This window comes from Hemicordylus capensis, chromosome 1 (genome assembly GCF_027244095.1).
Source record: "Hemicordylus capensis ecotype Gifberg chromosome 1, rHemCap1.1.pri, whole genome shotgun sequence".
NCBI classification, from domain to species: domain Eukaryota; kingdom Metazoa; phylum Chordata; class Lepidosauria; order Squamata; family Cordylidae; genus Hemicordylus; species Hemicordylus capensis.
Genome location: NC_069657.1, coordinates 416,612,016 through 416,628,909, shown reverse-complemented (window position 1 = coordinate 416,628,909; position 16,894 = coordinate 416,612,016). Strand labels below are relative to the sequence as shown.

General features: G+C 41.9%; 1 protein-coding gene across 1 annotated transcript in view; it reads right to left on the bottom strand.

Moving 5' to 3' along the window:
• The window catches only part of USH2A (usherin), a 784,926-nt gene that overhangs the window by 535,228 nt on the left and 232,804 nt on the right, over positions 1 to 16,894 (bottom strand). The window contains exons 21-24 of the mRNA XM_053283338.1: positions 9,288 to 9,418; positions 4,692 to 4,818; positions 3,253 to 3,354; positions 2,180 to 2,368 (exon numbers count right to left, since the gene is read on the bottom strand). Of these exons, the coding sequence (XP_053139313.1) occupies positions 2,180 to 2,368; positions 3,253 to 3,354; positions 4,692 to 4,818; positions 9,288 to 9,418 (549 nt within the window). The remainder of the gene's footprint in view (positions 1 to 2,179; positions 2,369 to 3,252; positions 3,355 to 4,691; positions 4,819 to 9,287; positions 9,419 to 16,894) is intronic.

The window sequence follows — 16,894 nt, the reverse complement described above, 5'->3', positions numbered from 1 at the left end:
AAGTATTTTTGAATTCCTCATAGGGAATAATTAGGATTGCAGCAAATGTATAGCTTCATATCGGGGGGAAAGGGGTGTCCTAGAGTGGAGTGTGGTGAGTGGTAGTTCCCAGGGTGGGCAAGGAAGCTATCAGAATTATTTGAAAGGAATTGGGCAAAGTGAAGATTTAAAGATTTTTAAGTGATTTTTGAAGTTTATGTGTCTTTAAGGTTAGCAATAAGAGTGGATTCATGGTTTGTCATTGAAAATCTTATATGCTACCAAAGAATCTACACTCAGAACACTTCAGAAACAAGCAACCCATGGGGGTGGTTGGCACCCTCTTTGCACTAGACCACCACTAACTCTGGGCCACCCCAGCACCCCACAAGTGGCTTTAAGGTTTTTCTTCATAGGGAAGAATGGAGGTTTCAGCAGCCCCATAACTGCACTTGGGGGGTGCTGTGATGGCCCAGAGCGAGGGTGCCAACCATCTCCATGGGTTGCTAACCCATGGGGTACTGGGTTTTGTTGTTTCTGAAGTGTTCTGAGTGTAGATTCTTTGGTAGCATATAAGATTTTCAATGACAAACCATAAATCCACTCTCACTGCTAACCTTAAAGAAACATAAACTTCAAAAATCACTTAAAAATCAGCCCTTTGCCCAATTCCATGCAAATAATTCTGATAGCTTCCTGGCCCCCTTGGGCACTACCACCCACCACACTCTGCTCTTGGACACCCCCACGTGAAGCTATACATTTGCTGACACCTACATGCTTCTTTATGGAGAAAAAACTTAAAGTCACGTAAACTTCAAAAATCACTTAAAAACCAGCCTTTTGCCCAATTTCTTTCAAATAATTCTGATAGCTTCCTTGCCCACCTTGGGAACTACCACCCACCACACTCCACTCTAGGACACCCCTTTCTCCCTGATGTGAAGCTATACATTTGCTGCAATCCTCATTATTCTCTTAGAGGAATTCCAAAATAATTTTAAAATTCACCAATAATCAGAGGAGTGTCTGATTGCCTTGGAACTTTGTGGGTGGTAGGCACCCCTGGGTGTCTACCACCCACTCCACTTTTGTGCCCCTAGGTGCTCCACAATAGGGGATATGGGCTGGTTCGGGTCCCATTATACCCTATGAGAAAAATAAGTACAAATATTCATAAAAAAACATAGGGGTGTCTGATTGCTTCAGGGTTTGCATGGTTGTTGGCACCCATGGGTGCTGCACAATATGGAATAATGGGCTGGTTCAAGACCCATTATACCCTATGAGAAAAAAAATAAAAATAATTTTCAAAAATTCATAAAAAATCGTACGAGTGTCTGATTGCTTTGGGGTTTGGGTGGCAGGTACCCCTGGGTGCCAACTACCACCCTACCCATTTTTGGATGTCCAAACCAGTTCAAACCAGTTCAAATTTGAACCAAACCAGGGGGAGGTTCAAGCAAAACCAAAACCGAACCACCCCCTCCTGGTTCGAACCTGGTTCGAATTCAAATCGAACTGGGCAAACCAGTTTTGTGCACATCCCTAATGACCAGTCTGTGTTCTCCATTCTGTTCTCCAGGCATGACTTCAGGAGCTGGAACAATCAAAACCCTTTATATAAGTTGAGTGATGCAATAAAGCTGGCCTTCACCTAGCAGAATGGTCTTCACAAATGTGGTGCACTGGAACTTTGATAGTACTAGCTCATAAGTGTGAACACCAACAATGCTGGTTTTGGAAGTACAGTAATCATATCACCAGTCTCATCTACATGATCATTCTCCTTCAGACATTACAAACATGTTTGGGGAAAGTCTCTTTGCAGCAGTTCCCATGTCACTGCATTTAGGTTCTGCAATGGAACAAGAGATGTGGAGCAGGGCCTTTTCAGTTATGGCTCTGACTTTATGGGAGAAGCTGTCCTTGGAAGCATAACCCAATGGCTTTTCAGAGAGCCTGCATTGCAAGTCACATTTAGGGCTGCATTTGAAAGGATAACACCTGCTGCTTTTTGGCAGTATGATACTATTTATACTGATTATATTTTATCATCGTAGATGTATTTTTAAACCACAAGCAGATTTCCCCCCAAAATAAAGTAGTAAATAATAATAATCTTCCTTCCACTTTACAACATACAAAGAAAAAGAAAAACACAGGTAGTATTTGAAAGTGTTTTAGCATGTGATGATACCTTTTCCGAGGAAATGTGTCCCATTTGCATACACGTTGGGACACCCTTCCCAGCTGTGATAAACATTTCTTTGCTTCACGGCTTCTTTCCATTCTAAAGGTTCCCAAACTTCATAGGGATGGTGCTTCTTTTTCAAAGTTATGTCTCGGAGACACCCCACAAACCCTTTTTTAACTATTTTAGTGTTGCCTGCAAAAAATAAAAATAACCATTTAATATCTCAGAATGAATATAATAATTTCAATGGAATTTAAAGATAAAAACAGAATTGTATTATAGCTTCACTTAAAAAAAAATCTTATCAGCTCCTGTTGTGATGCAGCAAATCACAGTGTGAGGTTTCTGATTCCCAGCAAAAGAAAGCCCAATTCATTTCTTTTTGTCTCTCGATCCCAGCACAAGCACTGGTGCATCAGCAGAATAACTGGTGCATCAGAATTGGAGAAGGATGGTCAATCGCCTTTTACTAGGCCCATGTCATTTAGTAGCTTGGATTTATTTAATGATGTTTCTTTACTTGATTGATTGATTAAGTGCCGTCAAGTTGGTGTCGACTCTTAGCGACCACATAGATAGATTCTCTCCAGGATGATCTGTCTTCAGCTTGGCCTTTAAGGTCTCTCAGTGGTGCATTCATTGCTGTCGTAATTGAGTCCATCCACCTTGCTACTGGTCGTCCTCTTCTTCTCTTTCCTTCAACTTTCCCCAGCATTATAGACTTCTCAAGGGAGCTGGATCTTTGCATAATATGTCCGAACTATGATTGTTTGAGCCTGGTCATTTGTGCCTTGAGTGAAGGAAGAGTGAATGATTTGTGCCTCTTTACTTGGCATGCTGTAAACCACTATTTGTGACAGGCCATTTCAATATCAAACAGGTGTGCATTGTTGGTGAAGAAAAAAGGTTGCCTGTAAGGGAACTGACAAGCAGACACTTCCACGCATACAAAGGGGGAAGTTATGCACACAAGCATAGCCCCAATCTTGAAGTAAAATAACTAGAAGTAACTCCACCAATATTACACAAAATGTAACTGAGAATCCTGCCATGCAAATCTTATCAAGTCTTCTCACCTGTATCTTTTCTTTGGATTTCAAAGCCCTCTGGAAGTCCTCCAACAAAAACGCCTGTGTTTTCCCCAATAATGGTACTACCACTGGTAGCTGATGAGAACCCTATAACATGATAATGAAGATTAGAAGTCCACCTCAAATGCTGCAAAACATAACAAGTTAGGTCATGATCCACTATTCTGAAAAAAGGAGATAATGGAATGCACAACAAGGTGAAAAATAAATTCCAAACATGATGTACGCTGAAGCAAAGGGGGAGAGGGTTCAGCCTGATCTTCTTCCCATTGCTTCAGCTTTTCACCAGCTGAGAAGAGAATGAACTGAGGGAGGGATCGAATGAACATTCACCCCACTGGACTTCTGGGAGCCTTAAATGGTTTCCTTATGCATTTTTGAATGTCAAGAAAACAAAGATAAGTGAAAAATAAAAGCAAAAACCCACAGAACATTGCAAGAAAAAACATGGAAGTTGCTAGGTGTGCACAAATCAAAGTGTGCATGAATCAAAATCTGTGGTTCAATTCAAGGTCAAATTGAATTGCAGACCCCTCTAACTGATTCATCAAGAGCAGCCAGCTTGGGCATCCAAGCAGCCAGCCATCAGTCCCTAATCATCTGAATTGATTTGGGTGATTCACATTCCATTGTAAGGCCTGTTTTGCTGGGGAAATGGGCCTCAAAATGGTGCCTTTTCCCAAGGAGGGCTAGTCTACCTGCCGATCCTAAATGGCAGACCAGCTTTCCCCAGAAAAACAGGAGAGCTGGTCTACCAGTTGGGGTTGGCGGGTAGACAAGCCCACTGCTCCAGACGTAGCTCATCAGCCCACCTCGGAGGACAGGTCTATCTGGATAGACCAAGAGTAGATTGAGGTGGGCTGACACACCAAGTCCATATTGGAGGGCTGGTCTACCCACCAATCCCAATTGGGTGACCAGCTCTCCCTAGAAAAACAGGAGAGATGCTCTATCAACTGCATTTGGTGGGTAGACGAGCCCTCCACTCCGGACTTAGCACCTCAGTCTACCCAGATAGACCTGTCCTCTGAGGTGAGCTGATGTGCTACGTACGGAGCAGAGGGCTTGTCTACCCACCAACCCCAACTGGTAGAGCAGCTCTCCTGTTTTTTTGGGGGAAACTGGTCTACCATTTGGGGTCAGCAGGTAGATTAGCCTATCTTGGGAAAAGCACCATTTTGAGGCCCAATTTTCCAGCAAAACAGGCCTCAAAATGGCATTCAAATCACCCAGACTGGGGTTGATTCTCCTCTACCCTGAATTGGGCCCTCTCTTCTGAGGGTGATTCAATTCAGGTCAAATTTGCAAATCACCTCTGATTTGACCCAAATCAATTCAACAGCAAATTGAATTGTACACCCCTAGCAGACACTCTTGAGAAAATTAATAATAAACCTATGAACTGACAGTAGTGAGAAAATTACCTGTGAACTGCCCATCCACTGTGATTTTTCCCATAGCCTGATTTCTTACAGCAATTATATGGTGCCAACTATTATCATTATATTGTCTTCCACCATCATTATCTGGAGTTACAGCAACAGCAGATCCCTTTTAAAAGATGTTTGAATGATTAATAAAACATACTCAGTTATAAATGAACTCAGTTAAATCACTGAGTCATTGTTGTATCAGCCTTGAGGTAAATGGGTAACTTCATCTGAAACATCATCCTATTATATATAAAAACTTGTCTCTATGCTGAAACAGGATGACTATTGACAATCAGCATTTCAACTTTACATCCAGTTTAGTGGTGAATTATCATTATACACAACCTCACTACATACATTCATTCAATAATCTTAGTTAAAGTATGTGCATGCCAGGGCCTGGGGTACCCTACCAGGCAGGAGAGGTCAAGATTAGGATCAGTTCAGTGTACAGCTGGACACTGCAGATTCCTTCAGTAGTGCTGAGAACTTTAGTCCAGCTCCCAGCACCATGTGTCCTTCTCAACATTACTAAAGGGGAGGGTGGTGGAGAAGGCTATCCCTTAGGTGCCTGGAGAAGCATTATAGTTGTTGTGTTACTAACAAAATTGCCTTACTTTAGAGATCTGCTGAGCAAAGGAATCAAGTGGAAAGCAAATTGAGGCTAGCATCCAAAACTAGGGATGTGCAAATCAATTCATGGCCAAATCAACTCAACCCGAATCTGGGTGATTCGAGTAATTTGACCTCAAATTGAATCACCTTTGAAGATGCTTATCAGATTTGAGGTTGAAACTGAATCACCCTTGATTTGAGCTCAAATCGGTTCAGCGATTCAAGCCTCCATTTTGTCCCCAGCAATCTCCATTTTGTCCTCTCCGAGCTTCTGCCACCACTGCCAGGGGTGAATTTTTAGGAAGCGGGTTCTTGGTTGTGAAATGACTTCTTCATAGGGAATCCCTATGCTCAGCAGAATTTTACACTTGCATCATTGAGTGTTTCACTCTTATGTCATACCACAAACTGATTTTGAACCTCCCCTTAGTTTCAAAAGCAGTTAGCCATGAAAAAACCGTCTGTTTAGGAAAGAAATTCAAAGCACCTATTGAACCAGTTTCATAGCACTTTGGATCCTGACCCAAGCCAGTTGCACTTCATTTCCCAAGCACCATGTTGTTTTTCAGTTAAATACTTCCTATATCATGGAGCCAGTTCTATGGCATGCAACTTTAACTCTTTAGTAGGTAAATGTGAAATGTGTCCCTCTATTTCTTCAGAGTTTTCTGATTTGCTTCTCTATGCTCTTGGATATCCATGGAAAGCAAACAAAGTATTTGGAATATCCTTGTTTTCCTATATGGTTCTAGGCAGAGCCAGTGTCTCTGCCAAGGCAGAGATGCAGGAGTGACATATACCCAGGACAGTTTAGAGGGCAAAGAAGTCAGAACCTTAGCTAGCTTACAGCAAGAACAGAAAAGTTAGGTATGGCAACATAAAAGAGATATTTTTCCAGCAGCTTCTTGGAACACAGTGCTGGTATTTATGGCTGCTGCTCAGGCATTGGCTCATCTCTTCTCTAGGAAAGTCTCTGTTTCTTATTGAAGCCTTACCCAATTTATTAAGCATTGGTTCCAATGGTATGGAGGGGGCTCTACTAGGACTGGCAGATTCTCAGGAGACTCCTCCAAGTCAGAGGACAAAGATAAGGCTGTGTCCTTGAGTCATGGCAGAGGTGCTGGCTCAGGTTTCCCTAGTTCTCCTGGTGTGTGTGTGCTGGGGGGAGACAGTGGCACAGGGTCACCCAGGATTTGAGTCATAGGGTCTCTCCACTCTGTCTCAATCCTTGACCTTTCCACCTTGTGCCCCAATTGATAGGGTCCTGGATCTGGGGTCATTACATTTCCTGAGCAACTTGTGTTCATGTGAGGTGGAGTTTTTTAACCTAAAAAACAGGTGTGCAAACTGATGCACTTCATAATGGTAAGATGGCATATTCAAGTTGGCTGAGTATGGATTGGAATGCACATCTAAATTAAGTGCTGGCAGATATCTGCACTAGTATGCTCATTTCCAACGTGTTCTGATGTGCATTCGGCTTCTGCTTTTTCACATCTGCTTTCAGCTTGCATAAGAACTGGGCACTCATCTACTGATGATGTTGATTTTTTCCTAACAAAGTAAATTGGATAGACTTGGACCAAAGAAAAGTTCAAGTAATTCTCCACACCAGCAAGGCAACAATATCTATTTTGGAAACCAAACAGGAAATCAGTTCAAACCAAAATCAAACCAGATGACCACAACATCCCTACTTTTCAATGGCCCTGAAAAAGAAATAAGTATGAGCAATATTTCAACTTCACTTTATTTCCAAAAAAGCTCCTTTCACAGCTTAGAGTGTAGGGAGGTGGGGATGGAAAGACATTAGTGGGTCCTAGTTCTGCATCCAAAGACACAAAAATCAATACCACCCTTTTGACACTAATTGCATCCTTTTTCAAACACTCTGCAGATTATTTATGGAAAGCTCTTTATAGTACCATGCCTAGCAGCTTGAGGAAAAAAATATATTGCCAAAAACCATGCTGAATGTCTATTTGGGTAAAGGAAGACAGCTGTCTTAGAATACTCACTCTAGTCCTTAAAAGAGCGGTCATGCACCAAAACAAGGAATATGATTACATTCGAAGGTGACAGTTTTGCTGATATAATTTGTATGTAAGGAAGTGTATACAAACCTAAAATTCTCTCTAATCATAATTCCCTCCATTTTTATTAAAACAAATATCTCTAAACACATGCATAATTGTAGACTATTACATGAAAATCATGATTTTAGTGATATGAATGACTAAGAACCTGGTAAATGAACTGTAGAAATTGTAGATTTTTTAAATGAAAAACAAAACACAGGCATAATACTCAAGATAATGGGGATGACGACAACAAAATAAAATCCTATTACACATAGGGTCAATCTAGAATGAATGTGTGTGTTCCTGGGAAGTTATTGTTAGGGTTCACTTTTTAAAGAAAGAGAATGAATAAATGTATAATAAAAACATATAATCTGGACAGAAGTCCAATTTAGATTCACATTTCTATTATGTACACTTTTGTCAGAAACCAAATAGAAACAAGCAAACAAACATGGCTTAAAGTAGTCAAAGCTACAATGGTATAGAAAAGTAACAGTAATGTATGGAGTGTTATCAAGCATATTTTCAGCCGCGACCACAGAGTTAACAGCTGTGCCAACTAGCCCCATGTCTGAAGATTGTTCCCTGTAACAGGGATACCTTGGGACAAGTTCCCTACAAACCAACAATCCATCAAGTTGAAATTCAAAAAATGAATTACATATTAATCACAATATAATTCATATTTTCATTTTTATTTTAGTGTAGTTCCAATCTTTATAGAAGATGCTGCTGCTACCACCTACAAGCCATTTCACATTATTTCTTCAGTAACTTTGGTCCTCATGCTTCTTTTGTCAAATTCAGCACATTGCTGGAAACAAAAACCTTATCATTTAAGAAAACAATTATCAACCACTTTATTCTTCAGAAAGTCATCACTTTTTAAATATCTGATGTCATCTGAGTAAGTATGCAGTTGTGGTTTGGATAAAAGTTCTCTGTCCAATGATAATGCATTTACACAGACGAACACGCTTTCCTTTTCACACATTATTTTTTATTGTCTTCCACCCTATTTCAACATTTTAATATTTTACAAACACACATTTCATTATCGTAGTTTAATAATTAAAACCAGAACTGGTGTCATGCCCAATTAATGTGCCCTGGTAGCATGCCCATTAGTTTTTCCATTAGTGAATTCAACAATACTAATGGGATTACTAGCATGGGATGCTAATTGGGCGTGACATAAGAAACTGGCTTACTTCTTAGCATACCCTTGCTAATGATGAAATTAATGAGCATTTTATTAAATGCTGTCTCATCAAAGTGTACTTAGTTAGCGTTAAAATTGTTACAAACGATGCTGAATGCCAAAGATCAGGTGTCTACAAAAGTGATTCTTTATATATTTTGGCAACAATCTGGAGCATTTTATTTTATTCATCAGAAATCACATTTAGAGATACTCCATCTCAACATTTTAAGCTACATAACCACATATGCCAACCAGAGAGTAAATTTGCAGGGAATCGCTTTACAGATTGAGCTGCATTCCTCTAAATGTTTCTGTAACATGTTACAAGCTGAATGACTGCAGACCACAATCCATTTACTTTGTAACACTGCCGTCAGCTTTAATAGGAATTGCTCTGGAATAAAAGAATTTCAGCCATAGTAATCACTAGTATTTTGAGTTAAACAAAAATTTACACATTTGGACAAGAATGATACAAAGTTATAGAGGCTATAATTAAAATCAAATCTCTCCTGGAGAAACTGTCCCTGGCCCTTACAAACTTCACTATGTAGAATTTAGGTGAACCTATTAACCTCTTCATTATGAGAAAAGATAAAAAGAAAATCATCATCTCATGTTATTACAGGTATAAATACCTCTGAAATTGCAACAATCCCCCCACCTGCCACTTCCTTAACATACCTGTGGATCAAAGAGAAAATAAGGACGCCCACTTTGCAACTGAAGTGCAATATATTCCTCTTGGTTCCCAGGCGACACAGACAAAAGAATTAAACCATCAGGTTCCACAGTTCTAAAGCTCACTTTAATACCTGGTTGGAAATCAAAAACAGATATTTACATGTCATTTTAATCCATTCAGTCAAATAATTCTGTCAGCTAAGAAGTGAAAAGCCAGAACTATGACCTAGAAAAACTGGCAAAAGGCACTATCAGTAGACATACTATGAACTCAGAGTCTGATCTACAAGGCATTTCTGAATATGCAGCAAGAATCACACAGATCATCTGTAGGTATTATCTTCTTTCTGTGTTTGTACCTCAAGAAAATCATGGACACTCCCTTGTCTGCTCCTCCCCATCTCCCATCACTACTTATATCTTTTAGAAGGGTTTAATATAACAGTGCTTGTGCTCAAATAAAATCTGGGATCTCCTGATTTGTGAGCTTGTGTTCAAATTTGCTTCTTCCTAGGGAGAGAAAAGCAGCAAAGGTGGTGTGTGAGCTCAAGGCTTGGTCCCCATCTCCTCTCGTACAGGAATCACAGAGACAAAACAGGCCCATAGCCTTTAAGCTGTATCCGGCAGGGGCCCCCACCGGCCTTACCATCTCCGATGCTTCCTTGGCAACCTAGGCCAGAGATGCCCCAGGCGGGGTGGGTATCCAGGCAGAGCAGCCCAACAAGTGGCCAGCCGAGACGCTGTGGGACCAAGGAGCCAGGCTAGAGGGGGTCAGGGAAGGGCGGGGTGAGTGAGGAAGGAGGCAGTGGCAGACAGAGGGACAACTGAGGGGGATAGGGGTGAGAGCCAGCCTGATATGGCAGGGCAGAGTTCCAATTAGCGGGGGCATGAGAGCCATCAGTTGTCAGGAGGAATTTAAGGCAGGCTCGGCCAGTGATGAGGGGCAATTGGAAGGCGAGTGGTGGAGGCCTCTGGAAAGAGACTGCCACAGTGACCCCAAGGAGCCTGGAGGAGGACTCAGGTGAAACAAACACCCTCCCCTCAGAAACTCTGAGGCCCTACCTGGGGGAGGTGAGAAGGAGAAGTAAAACAAGAGAACGAGTGTGGAGAGACCAGTGTCATGACAAGCTGGTACAAACATCAGCATTTGCAGGATGCTACTACATCACTATGGTCAATACAATTTGCCCACAGAAAATAATATTCAACCCAGGAAGATGCACCTCCTAGATAGCCACTACCACATTCTGCATAGACATGTTTCTCATATGTAAAAGGGAAGGGATGGCACAGAGAATGGAGAAGTGGAGGAGGACTGGTTGAACCTGCCACAACTATTTGTTGTCTACTGCTGTGATCATAATGATACTTGGATCTATTGTTAGAGCAAATGATACAACACTCAATGGCTTGGCCAGGAGGGAAAGTGCCTTTTGGCTGTAAAATGGGTAGGAACAAGGGCAGCTCGGGCGGGGGGGCAAGAGGGTAAGCAACTTCTCAGAGAAGTAGTTTACTCCCCCACAAACAGACCCTCCCTCCCATTTTTTGTCTCAGAAATCTAATATGTGAGACACAGCCCGCCCCACCCCAAAGGCACTTTGTGCCTTCTGTAACCCCCCTTATTATCTTTTTTGCTGGTGCCACCAGTGGGTAGGAAGGAAAGAGCTGAGTTCTCTCCCATTTGGATTAAAATCCAAAGACCACAATGAAGTAATACCTTCATTAAGACCAACCACAAAGGCACAAAATCATAAGGAAACATTCAAGTTGCCTAAAATTCTTTGTCAGGAAAGAAGAAAATGGAGAGGAATAATAATAATAATAGTAATAATAATAATAATCTTTATTATGGTCGTTGACCAGCACAAGTTGTAAAACAGTAATACTATACAGTAAATGCAATATAAGGAAAGTGTTGCAGTATTACGAAGATTAAAATTGATGTAGCATTAAGACTGAGGGGGAGGGAATCTAAAAATACAAAATTTTAAAACATGATATAAAACACAAACAGAATAGATAAAATGCATGTAAGCTAAAAAGGACAATAATAATAACAACAACAACAACATAGGGGCCACAGAAATCACCATCAGCCAATTACAAAAAGCAGCTTTACTGGGAACAGCCTATATTCTGCGACGATATCTATAACAGCAACAACATTGACAATAAAATTCTGGCATCCCAGGTCCTTGGGAAGGACTTGATGTCTGGATAAAACAAACCAGTCAATAACACCTGTCTGACTGTGTAAACAAGAAATAGTAATAATAATAAATTATTTATTAATTAATTATAATAATTATATCATTATATTATTAAATTATAATAATAATTAATGATGATGATGATGATGATGATGATGATGATGATGATGTGAAACTATTCAACACCAATGAAACAAAGCAGGCCTACAAGAAAGAACAAGTCAAGAACCGAGCAGAAAAATGGAAAAATAAGCCCCTGCATGGTCAATATTTGCACAATATAAGTGGAAAATCAGACATCACCAAGACCTGGCAATGGCTTAAGAATGGCAACTTGAAGAAAGAAACAGAGGGTTTAATACTGGCTGCACAAGAACAGGCATTAAGAACAAATGCAATAAGAGCAAAAGTCGAAAAATCCACAACAAACAGCAAGTGCCGCCTTTGTAAAGAAGCAGATGAAACAGTGGAACACCTGATCAGCTGTTGTAAAAAGATCGCACAGACTGACTACAAACAAAGGCATGACAAGGTAGCAGGGATGATACACTGGAACATCTGCAAAAAATACAAGCCACCTGTAGCCAAGAATTGGTGGGACCATAAAATTGAAAAAGTTGGAGAAAATGAAGATGTAAAAATATTATGGGACTTCCAACTACAAACAGACAAACATTTGCCACACAATACACCAGATATAACTGTAGTCGAGAAGAAAGAAAAACAAGTCAAAATAATCGACATAGCAATACCAGGAGATAGCAGAATAGAAGAAAAAGAAATAGAAAAAATCACCAAATACAAAGATCTACAAATGGAAATTGAAAGGCTGTGGCAGAAAAAGACCAAAATAATCCCAGTGGTAATTGGCGCCCTGGGTGCAGTCCCAAAAGACCTTGAAGAGCACCTCAACATCATAGGGGCCACAGAACTCACCATCAGCCAATTACAAAAAGCAGCTTTACTGGGAACAGCCTATATTTTGCGACGATATCTATAATAACCAACATTATTGATGATAAAATTCTGGCATCCCAGGTCCTTGGGAAGGACTCGATGTCTGGATAAAACAAACCAGTTAATAACACCTGTCTGACTGTGTAAACAAGAAATAATAATAATAATATTTTTACATCTTCATTTTCTTCAACTTTTTCAATTTTATGGTCCCACCAATTTTTGGCTACAGGTAGCTTGTATGACCGTTCTTGACCATTTTAAGGGCATCTTCTTCACTGTCCTTGATATATTCTTCAAGACCTCTTTTCTCCTCCTCTACTGTTTGATGGACTTGCAGCATTCCTCTTCCACCTGAGCTGCGAGGGAGGTAGAGCCTATCTACATCACTGCGAGGGTGCAGAGCATGATGGATGGTCATGATTTTCCTGGTCTTACGATCTAGCGTCTCTAGCTCTGCCTGGGTCCAGTCTATTATTCCTGCACTGTATCTGATAACAGGTATAGCCCAGGTGTTTATGGCTTGTATGGTGTTCCCGCCATTGAGTTTGGACGAGGATTTTTATTATTATTTTTATTATTATTGAGGATTTTTATTATTATTATTTTACATTTATATCCCGCTCTTCCTCTAAGGAGCCCAGAGCGGTGTACTACATACATGAGTTTCTCTTTCACAACAACCCTGTGAAGTAGGTTAGGCTGAGAGAGAAGTGACTGGCCCAGAGTCACCCAGCTAGTTTTATGGCTGAATGGGGATTTGAACTCGGGTCTCCCCGGTCCTAGTCCAGCACTCTAACCACTACACCACACTGGCTCTCTGTAATAAGTCCCTTATGGGACTTCCGACTACAAACAGACAAACATCTGCCATACAATACACCAGATATAACTGTAGTCGAGAAGAAAGAAAAACAAGTCAAAATAATCGACATAGCAATACCAGGGGATAGCAGAATAGAAGAAAAAGAAATAGAAAAAATCACCAAATACAAAGATCTACAAATTGAAATTGAAAGGCTGTGGCAGAAAAAGACCAAAATAATCCCAGTGGTAATTGGTGCCCTGGGTGCAGTTCCAAAAGACCTTGAAGAGCACCTCAACACAATAGGGGCCACAGAAATCACCATCAGCCAGTTACAAAAAGCAGCTTTACTGGGAACAGCCTATATTTTGCAATGATATCTATAATAATAACAATATTGATAATAAAATTCAGCCACAGGTCCTTGGGAAGGACTCGATGTCTGGATAAAACAAACCAGTCAATAACACCTGTCTGACTGTGTAAGTAAATAATAAAAAAATAATAATAGGCAGAAGAAGACCAAAATAATCCCAGTAGTAATTGGCACCATAGATGCAATTCCAAAACAACCTGAAGAGCATCTCAACACCATAGGGGCCACAGAAATCACCATCAGCCAATTACAAAAAGCAGCTTTACTGGGATCAGCCTATATTTTGCAATGATATCTATAATAATAACAATATTGATAATAAAATTCAGCCATTCCAGGTCCTTGGGAAGGACTCGATGTCTGGATAAAACAAACCAGTTAATAACACCTGTCTGACTGTGTAAACAAGAAACAACAACAACAACAGTCTTAAATAGAGTACAGGAGGAATACAGGATTGTGGTGCTAGACACAATCTACGGCTACACTTAGAGTTTTTAGGATGAAGAAGAGACATGGCTGTTTCCCCATGTTTAGAAAATATGAAGACCAGCATTTACTGTACTCTAATCCACCTCCTGTGCTAACTGAAGCACATAAGTAAGGCAGATACAAGACAGAAAAGAGAAACATAGTAGCTGTTATATTAGTAAAACTGGAGATTAATTTCAGGTGGTGCACTACGTAGAGAGTCAACAGAAACCACACTGATAGTGTTACCTAGTGGGCATTCAACCCCATCCCCCACAAAAGCAAAGCACCATCTTAAGTAGTAAAAAATGATGTTTCTCCAGTTTCAAAATCCCTCTGCTTTAAGAACCTATGGATTAAAGATGGTTTATGAGCTAATCAATTTTCTCCCAAAGGTCTGAGATGTATGTGCAGGGAGCAGGGGAGGTGGTTGCCTTCAGGACATATTACAATTAATATAAAAATAACAATAAACAAGAACACACTAAAGTTACTAATCAAGCTGTGTTTGTGTGCATGTATAGGCAGCCGGTTTAGCTGCATTTTTAAAAATGTCTTTATTCAACCTGGGTATGAAATTATAACTTTTCCACAAATACGTTGCTTTTTTGTTTTTGTTGGGCATTTAACCTCAGATGAATGCCACTCTTTACAATATGGCAGCCAAATTTAACAGGCTTCCCCATTATAGCTTCTATTAGGGGTGTGCATGGACTGCGGTCCAAATTCGGACCTGTCCACGGTGCAGCAAACCAGTTTGGTCCAATCTGGCCAAAGCACAGACTCTTCCGGTGGTTCAAGGCGGTGCTGGGGGGCGGGGCGTCACCTTTAAAAGTACAAACGCAGGTCCTTACTTGTGTGACTGCCACTCCAGGCAGCTTGCTGTGGCAGCGCTCCCCCCAAGCAGTCCATGCATGGTGGCACAGCTCTGTCTCTCACTTGACCTGGTTTGTTGCAACACAGACAGGTTCTGTGTTGGACTGCAGTTCCATGCACACCCCTAGCTTTTGAAAAAAATGTACTGGAGAACGTGAAAACATTTTATGAGGATTGTACTGGAACAACGATGTTGTCTCTGTGTTGAATACTGGAATTATATTCAGGACTCCATACTGTTTTTGAAAATGATACTTATGATTATCTGTGTGCTGTTATTTCACATACAATGATACTCATGTCCTGAGTCCCCTTAGCACACTTAACACAGAGCAGGCTAATTTACTGGGTGTCGCCCAGCAACATCAACTGACTCAACTTCTTCACATTCATTTTTCCCTTCCTTTGTCAGGCATAAAATAAGTAAATGGAAGCTTTTTTTGCGGACAGACTATACTAGTATTTTTAAGCCCGTTATAATAACGGGCGCTAGCTATTTCCCCCCCCCCTTTAAGTGTTCTTTCATTTCTATTTTCTATCCCTTCTCTTTTGGTTTTTTACCCCCTTCTTTATTTCTTATCTTTTATCTGTTGTTCTGTCTTTCTCCCTCATTCCTTGTTTTCTCTTTTGCTGTCTGTCTGTCACCTCACCTGAGTGATCACTTCACCTGAGCAGACTGTACATATCCAAGAGGTTGTTTTGAATGGGGGTCCCAGTGACAGCCCACCTGGAAGTAGCTCTCAGTTTACAGGCAGCTATTGAGGCCTGAACTTTGGGGTTTTTGATGTTGTGGGCCTCATCCCGGCCATTTTGCCCCAATCGTTGCCGTTGTTTAAAAAATTGCTGCCACGACCGCCGCCGCCAACCACCTTCCCAACTGCCGAGTCCTCCTTACCCCGGCCCGCGTCCGTCGGGCGATGAAAGTCCTTAATTTTAGAGGGAGAGAGGAGCTCGCAAACAGAGCTCCTCTCTGTGCAAAGCCTCTTCCCGAACTGGCGCTTTGGGCACAAAGGATGCCTATTGCGTCCTTGGCGTCCATAGCGTCGGTTTGGGCAGTGGCTTTGCACAGAGAGGAGCTCTGTTCGCGAGTTCCTCTCTTCTTCGCAAAATATGCTTTTAGTTTGCCCGACTGTCGCAGGCTGGATCGGGTAAGGAGGGCTCGGGTTGCCGGGAGGGCGGGCGGCCGCGGAGGCATTCTCATGGGCCATTTTGGCCCTTAATCATTTGGGGGGGGTGCGGGGAAGGAGAAATCAGGCAGCTGGGAGGGCGGGAGAGTGGTCAGTGGCGGCGGCCATGGCGGGAAACATTTGGGGCAAGGGCAAGGGCAATTTTGGGGCCGGGCAAGGGCCCCAAAGTCTCCGAGCCGCCCGTCCTTGGCGGCACCGCCAGGCCTCGGCGGCGGCCCCGCCACCACCTCGGCCGGCTTCCCCCGCCACCTCTTCCTCCCGCCCGGCTTCGGCGGTGCGGCCAGGCCTCGGCCATGGCTCCACCATTGCCTCAGGCGTGCCGCGTCCAATGGCTGAGGCGGCAGCTCTGCTGCCGCCTCAGCCAGTTTCCCCCGCCGCCTCTTTCCCAGCTTTGCGGGGCTTCATCGGCTTCTTCGGGGCGGCCACTTCTGGCCGCCCAACATGGCCGCCGGGTGCTGGCGGTCGTGTCTCCCTCAGTCTGTTCTGAGCATGCGCTTCGCGCATGCCCAGAACAGCCCAGGGAGGCACAGACATACGCTTGGTTGTCCATGGACAGACACCAAGGGTTTTATTATAGAGGATAAATTAAAGAATCATACCTGCCACACCTATTCAACACCACAAACAATATCCTTTGACCACATACTTTAATAATGCCACAGGTTGCCATAGAGTGCATCACACAAAGTACTCACAAATATTAAGACATTCACTTGAGATAATGA